The 7,628-nt window shown below is 40.4% G+C and overlaps 1 protein-coding gene across 1 annotated transcript; it reads left to right on the top strand.

Annotated features, from left to right (window-relative positions):
- The first annotated feature begins 256 nt into the window (after positions 1-256).
- Positions 257-2,019, top strand: LOC124430778. Its single transcript, XM_046977786.1, has 4 exons — positions 257-899; positions 986-1,098; positions 1,177-1,552; positions 1,652-2,019. The coding sequence occupies exons 1-4, from the start codon at positions 257-259 to the stop codon at positions 2,017-2,019; spliced, it is 1,500 nt and encodes a 499-aa protein (XP_046833742.1).
- The last annotated feature ends 5,609 nt before the right edge of the window (positions 2,020-7,628 follow it).

Genomic DNA, 7,628 nt, shown 5'->3' on the forward strand with positions numbered 1-7,628 from the left:
AAATGTAGGTAAGACACTAACCCCGCAGGACGATTTTGTACAGGTGCTTGGCCGAAAGAAGAGACGGGTCCAGAGGAGAGAAGCGAATGCCCTCCCCCTGGCTACATCAAGAGAGGAAGTCAACGACTCTCAACCCTTGCGGGGACAGACGGCCTCTAAGAAAAGAAGGAAGAAGAGGAGTGACGCGCAGCGAAGGAAGAAGGGGAGGCAAAGGGAAAGAGAAGTAGCGGCGATTTCCCTATCCTGCACCGAAGAGATGATGTACAGAGACGCACTTGGCCGGGCCACAGAGGCGGTTAACCTCAAAGACCTGGGGATCGACAATATGTCCTGTAGTAAAGGCCTCACGGGTGCCTTTATATGGCAGATACGAGGCAAAGGGGCAAACGAAAAGGCCGACCGGGTGGCGGAGGCTTTCAAGAGTGCCGTCCCAGGAACGAAGATTACTCGCCCCCTGCACACGAACACCATAAGGTTGGTAGGACTGGATGCGTCCGCTAATGGGACCATCATTAGGAACGCGCTTCTGCAGGTAAAATCCGGAACAGACCCCAACCTCATTAAGATAGGAGAGATCAGGATTGACAGGAGTAGACTAGGCGAGGCCATTGTCTCGGCGCCGGTGCCTGTCACTCGGGCGGCCCTGGAGAGGGGCAAAATAGCTGTGAGGCTTACAACAGTGAGGGTGCACGAACTTAGGCAGCGCCCCCTCAGATGCCACCGGTGCCTTGCGCGAGGACATGTAGCGGCAATGTGCCCGGCTGCAAAGCCCAAGACAGACCTTTGCTACGTCTGTGGAAAACCGGGCCACTTGGTCAAAACATGCACGGACAAGACAGCGTGTCCGGTTTGTACAGATGTCGGCCGGAAGCCGACCAACCACCGTGCTGGTTCTTGGGGTGCCCGGTAGTGCCTCCCAGAAAATGGGTGGACAAGGTGTTCGTGAGGGCACCAAATGTCTGCCCAAAAACAATAACCAAATAAGACCCGCATAAGGTCACTGAAAAAACTGGAAAGAAAACAGTGAAAGTGACCAAGAAGAGTATTGTACACGAAGACATGGAGGTGGAACAAGGTGTACCGGGCACCTCAATAGGGGTAGAAGTAGCGGAGGATATATAGACAATGTCCTCTGCTGTTCTACAAATAAACATAAACCATGCGTGCCGTGCACAGGACTTGCTGGCACAACGCATGCGCGAGGACAGAGTGGAGCTTGCGGTCATTGCGGAACCATGGTGGGTTCCTCCGGGGGATGAGAGGTGGTTCTCATCCCTAGGAGGGACTTCACTCTCCGCGGTGCTTGTGGGCGAGAGTAGAAGACTCTGTAGCCTGGTGCGTCGGGGTCTTTTTTACGTAGCCGTTAAATGGGGGAACTCGCTGGTAGTTTCAGTCTACTTTCCTCCCAGCGAGAATATTAACATGTTTAGTAGACTCCTTGATGAGCTCAAAGAGCTCTTAGGAACATTCCCCGCTCTCCCAGCGCTGATGGCTGGCGATTTTAATGCCAGGTTCAGCAGATGGGACCCGGAAGGCAGGAGTAACCGTAGGGGTAAGTTGCTCTGAATCTGGGCCAACAGAATGAACCTGTGTCTGCTGAGCCGGATTGGCTGTACCACGTGCGTTTGACCACAGGAGTCGAGCGTTATAGATCTAACGTGGGGCACGCCGGCGGCTGGCGTCCGCCTCTCGGACTGGAGGGTGGATGAGACTGAGTCCCTGTCGGACCACCTATTTGTTAGATATAACTATAGGCACGAGGCTGCAGGGGTCCGAAATTTTCGCCCACGAGATAAAAAGCTCCTTCGTTGGAAGGTTAATTCTCTGGATGAGGACTACTTGGCTGCGGCCCTCATTTCAGGGGAGTGGACAGGTGGAACTATGTACGGAGGGAGTGCGGCCGGTGCGGACTGTGTGGACAAGATGGTGAAGTGGGCACAGTCTACACTGAAGCAAGTATGCGACATGGCCATGCCCCGGGTGAGGGGACAAACCTGCGGTAGTAAAAGTACGTACTGATGGTCGGACGAATTAACGAACTTTAGGACCGTTGCGACGGTCACTGTAAGGACATTTTCCAGAGCCAGGAAAAAGATGAACAGTGAGGAAATAGTGCGGTGCCTGAGTGCTCGAAGGGACGCAAGGAGGGTACTAACTAGGGCTATTAGGGAAGCCAAGAAGAACTCATGGAGGGACCTGCTGGACTGCATAGAGGATGATAAATGGGGCAGACCCTACAAAGTGGTCTTAGGGAAACTTAGGCCTTATGTCTCATCAGTAACTGAAACCTTGGAGGATGAGGTACTGGAGAATATCCTCTCTAAATTATTCCCAGGAGGACCGGGAACTGATGAGCCGCAGGAATCTGCACCCTCAGAGGTGAATATCTCTGCGGAGGAGGTCTTGGCTGCCACCAGGAAAGGAAAAGGAAGAAAGGCTCCTGGACTAGATGGAACACCGGGTGTGGTTGTACGTGCTGCGTTGACACACTGTGGAAAAGGGTTGGCGCGGTGATTTTCTGCATGCTTGAGGACAGGAAGGTTCCCGACAGCGTGGAAGATAGCGAGGCTCGTCCTTATCAAAAAGAAAAGGGACGCACCCCCGGACTCACCGGGGTGATATAGACCCATATGCGTGATTGGCGAACTGGGAAAACTATTCGAGCGGGTAGTTGTTGGCCAGATCAACAGCTACTTAATGGAGACTCGGAGCTTCGAGGCTCTAATCCCTAAAGCGGAGGGTATTCTCCGGAGGGTATCCTTCCGAACCTTCACGGACCGGGGGAGAATAGGCGACGCCTGTACGGCGGCGTGATCCACTCGGTGCTTCTTTATGGGGCGCCAGTGTGGTGGCGCACCGTCGTGGAGGACATGAGGATCGGGCGGGCTGTTCGGAGCCTCCAGTTGAAGGTGGCGATCCGAGTGTGCTGTGCCTATAGGATTGTCTCCTTCCACGCGGCTATGATGATTGCGGGGATTATTCCTCTCAATCATCTGGCACCCCGACTGGCGGAGACGTATGCGGCTGTTAGAGACACGGAGGAACCTGTTCCCCCGCGTGCTAAGGCTGTATTAGGTACTCTTGCCAGAAGGAGGGCAATAGAAGCATGGAAGGCTGAGGAACTTGAGCTCCTAGGGGCATCAGCAGCAACGGGAAAACGCGCGCGGGTGGCTATTGCCGAATGGTTGGCTGAGTGGATTGGGAGGCCGTTCTTTATCGGAACGACATTTCACACCACACAGCTGATGATCGGCCACGGCTGTTTCTCGATGTACTTATATAGGATAAAGAAGATTCGCTTCCCACGTTGTTTCCACTGCGGGGGGAGTGAAGATATGGCGGAGCACACCCTGGTCGACTGCCGGGCGTGGACGAATGCCAGGAATGAATTGATCAACGCGATGGGAGGAGGGCAGCTAACCCCTCTCGTGATAGTCAGGATCTCCTTGACTGTCCCGGGAGGATGGGCGGCCTTTCGGACCTTCGCCGGACGGGTCATGCGTGCAAAAGAGGATGCTGAGAGGCGCAGAGAACGCACGCGAGAAGAAGGATGTGTAAGTGAGCGTGCGGGGGTGTACGTGGACGGGAGTGCGAATGATAGACCGCATAGACCTCTAGTACGGCCACCTCGGGTAAGGCTCCGAGCGGCTTAGGCGGCGCCTGGCCCAAGCTTCCATCTAGATGTGTGTGTATATATGAACGTGAATGGGCCCGGTTAGAGCACCATGGGGTGAGGATCGGGCCAATATGTATATAGTTAGGGAGTAATTGCGTCTCCGGGGGCTCGTGGGCCCCTGTCGAGTGCGCCGTAGTGATATGGATGTAGATGGATGAATGAATAAGAGCAAGGAGAATACCGGCCTGGTTCACCGAGGAGGGGTGCTGGTTGAATTTGTAATACGCATACGCGTGATCCCGCCCATCCCCTCCCCCTTCAACGTGTTAGTATTAAGGATCGGGAGGTTTCTTAGTCGGTAGGCGATCCGAACCTTGGAGTATTCACAGGCGGGTTGAATCTGACACTCCCCTGAGTACCGGATTCGGGGGGCCTATGAAGGTTTTCCTCTTGACGAAAAAAAAGGGTCGTATCTGGGTTTCGAATGGGTATTGCTTGTTACGCAAGGGTTGCATGTGGCTAGCAATTTGTTAGCATCCAGGTTGGGTTTGGTTATCGAGTGGTAAGCACCCATGTTGTGTCTGGTTAGCGTTTAACTTGTGTCAGAGTAGCATCATAGTTGCTTTATATTTGCGTTTGTGCTGTGTCTCTATTGCGATACATTTGCGATTGCGTGCTTCTTATATAGTTTATAATAGCCAGTAATTGGGATCAGGTCGCATCAATGTTGCGGCTGTATAGCGTTTTGATTGTGACTCTATCGCTTCCAGGTTGTGTCTAGTTAGCGATCGGTTAGCGTTTAGGTTGCGTCTGGTTATCGAACGTATTTACTATTATTGCTATTATTGTTATTATTATTATTAATATTACTGTTATTGTTGTTGTTATTGCTTTTATCATTGTTATTATGCTTATATTATTATTATTATCATTCTTATAATTATTATTGTTACTTCTATTATTTTTGTTATTGCTATTATTGTTATTGTTATTATTATTGATATGTGTTTAATCATTATTATTATTATTATTATTATTATTATTATTGTGATTATTATTATTGTTACTACTATTATGATTATTATTTTTATTATTGTTATTATTATTATTGCTATTTCTATTATTATTATCTATGAATTTATTATTATCATTATTATTTTTATATTTTTTATTATTATTATTATTCTTATTATTATAGTTTATAACATCAATAATAACAATAACAATAACAATAACAATAACAATAACAATAACAATAACAATAACAATAACAATAACAATAACAATAACAATAATAATAAATAAAACAACAACAATAATAATAATAATATAATAATAATATCAATAAAAACAAAAAAATAACAATTATAATAATAAACTTTACTATAATGACAATAATAATAACAATAGTAACAACAATAGTAATAATAATATTAAAGATAAAAACAATAGTAACAACTATAATATAATTAATAATATAAGTAATAACAAAAATTATATCAATAATGACAACAATATTAACAAAAATAACAATCGTAATAACAAGAATAAGAATAATAACAATAATAATAACAATAATATCAATAGTATTGACAATAATACCAATAATAATAATAACAATAATTACAATATTATCTTCAATACTATCAGTAATAACAACAGTAATAACAACAACGATAAAAATAATTACAATAACAATAACAGAAATAACAATATTGATAACTATTATAGCAATATTAACAATTATTATAATAATTATAACAATAATAACAATAATGATAAAATTAATAACAACAGCGATAATAACAATAGCAATAATGGTTACAATAATAACAACAATAATAACAAAAGTAATAACAATACTAATAACAATAATTACAATAATAACAACAATAATAACAAAAGTAATAACAATACTAATAACAATAATAACAATAATAACAATAATAATAAAGATAAGAACAGTAGCAACAACAATAATAACAATAAAATTAACAATAATAATAACAATAATAAAAATAACGACAATAAAAATAACTATAATAATATAAACAATAGGAATATAGATAACAAAAATAACAACTATAATAACAATATTAAAATAAAACATTAAGAATAATGACAATAGACACTATAAAAATAACATTAAAAACCATAATTATAACATTAGCAACAATAATAATAACGAGAATAACAAGAATAATAAAAGACATAACATTAATGGTTCAAGTAATAACAATAATAACAATAATTACAATAATAACAATATAATTAGCATTAATAATAACAATAATAAAAATAATAACAATAAAAATAACAATAGTAACAACATCAATAGGAATAAAGATAACAATAATAACAACAATAATAACAATAATAATAACAAGAATGACAATAATATTAACAATTTTAGCTACAATAATAACAATAATAAAAATAATAATAATAGAAATAACATTAACAATAATGGTGATAACGATAACATTAACAACAATAATGATATCACTAATAATAATAACGATAACAATAATAACATCAAATCGAGTAACAACATCTCTAATCCCTTTCATTCGATCGTCAGATAAGATAAGTTTAAGGTAGATATTTACTGTTGAGTTTAAATTGCTCAATTCTGAAGGAAAATAAGAGAATCTTGTTCTTGTGTAAGATTCCGTAAGGTTTGCCCATAAAAGAGGGGCGTGGATAGTCTGGTGTAATTGCAAAGCTGCATGCGCTTTTGAAGCTCTATAGTTATCCTAGACCCAACTGTAAACGTCACAAGGACAAAAATATCCGTTTTGACGAAGATTAAATATATATAGATTTTTCGAGTGTATACGCTTGCCGTGGAAATAAGAAAAGTTGAAAGCTCTTTGAATTCCTTGATGAAGTATTCTATCGACGCAGAATAAAAAATATAACAAGAATAATACGTTTTTACGAAGATTACATACGTGAGTTAACAATAAATTTTCGTATAATATAAGCGAAACATGCAAATTTCGACACGATGAGAAAAAACATGGAATCATCGAAAGAAATTACGCCACAGTTTGGAGAATGTTATCAAACGTATCAACACATTGCATTACTTAAGATCAAACTACAATTTTAATCGGAATCGTGGTTTTTAACATTATTTCTTTGCGTTATACGATTTTTCGTTCGTATACATTGACGATGAAATACGAAAAGATGTAAGCTTTCTCAATACCTTAAATATCGTACTGTATCGACACAGAATAAAGTATATAACTAAAATATTACGTTTTTACGAAAATTAAATTTGTGGATTAACAATAACTTTTCGTATAATAAAAATGAAACGGATGAGTTTCATCGTAAAATCTTCGAAATTACTTGTATCACAGTTCGGAGAATGTTTCCAATCGATTAAGGACATTACATTATTTTAGATTAAACAACTAATTTTAACGGAACCATGTTTTCAATATTATTTCCTTTTGTTATACGATTTTACATGTGTATACACTAACGACGAAATACGAAAAGTTCAAAATTACAGATTCCTTACATATCGTAATCTATCGACGCAGGATAAAGAATATATCGAGAATATAACGTTTTTACGCATTATAAATACGTTGATAAACGATAAATTGTCGTATAATGTTTATTACTGTTATTATTGTTATTATTATTGTTATTATTATTATTATTATTATTATTATTATAATACGACGACACAATTACTATATAGATACACAATTACTATATAGATACACAATTATTATATAGACGACACAAATTTCTCTCCGTGAGAACATGGGGAATGCATATATCGAGCTTTGAGGTTAATCTCAGGTCTTTCAAGTGGTCATAAAGAGTTGAATTTGATAAATTTAACATCTCACTGAACTCACATATTGTTATTCGTCAGTATGCATCAACTAATGCCTATATCGTGTCTTTAAAAGCATCAATCGGCCTTACAGAACGTGGTGCACCTTCGACATCAAAATTGGCGGATGGAAATTTTGCAAACCAGTAC

Source organism: Vespa crabro, chromosome 19 (assembly GCF_910589235.1).
Source record: "Vespa crabro chromosome 19, iyVesCrab1.2, whole genome shotgun sequence".
In the NCBI taxonomy this organism is placed as follows: Eukaryota; Metazoa; Arthropoda; class Insecta; order Hymenoptera; family Vespidae; genus Vespa; species Vespa crabro.

Coding starts and splice junctions, on each gene's coding strand:
- LOC124430778 (XM_046977786.1), top strand. CDS start 257: ATGATGTACAGAGACGCACTTGGCCGGGCCACAGAGGCGGTTAACCTC. Junction 900..985: donor CCACCGTGCTGGTTCTTGGG/GTGCCCGGTAGT, acceptor TAACCAAATAAG/ACCCGCATAAGGTCACTGAA. Junction 1,553..1,651: donor AGGCAGGAGTAACCGTAGGG/GTAAGTTGCTCT, acceptor CGAGCGTTATAG/ATCTAACGTGGGGCACGCCG.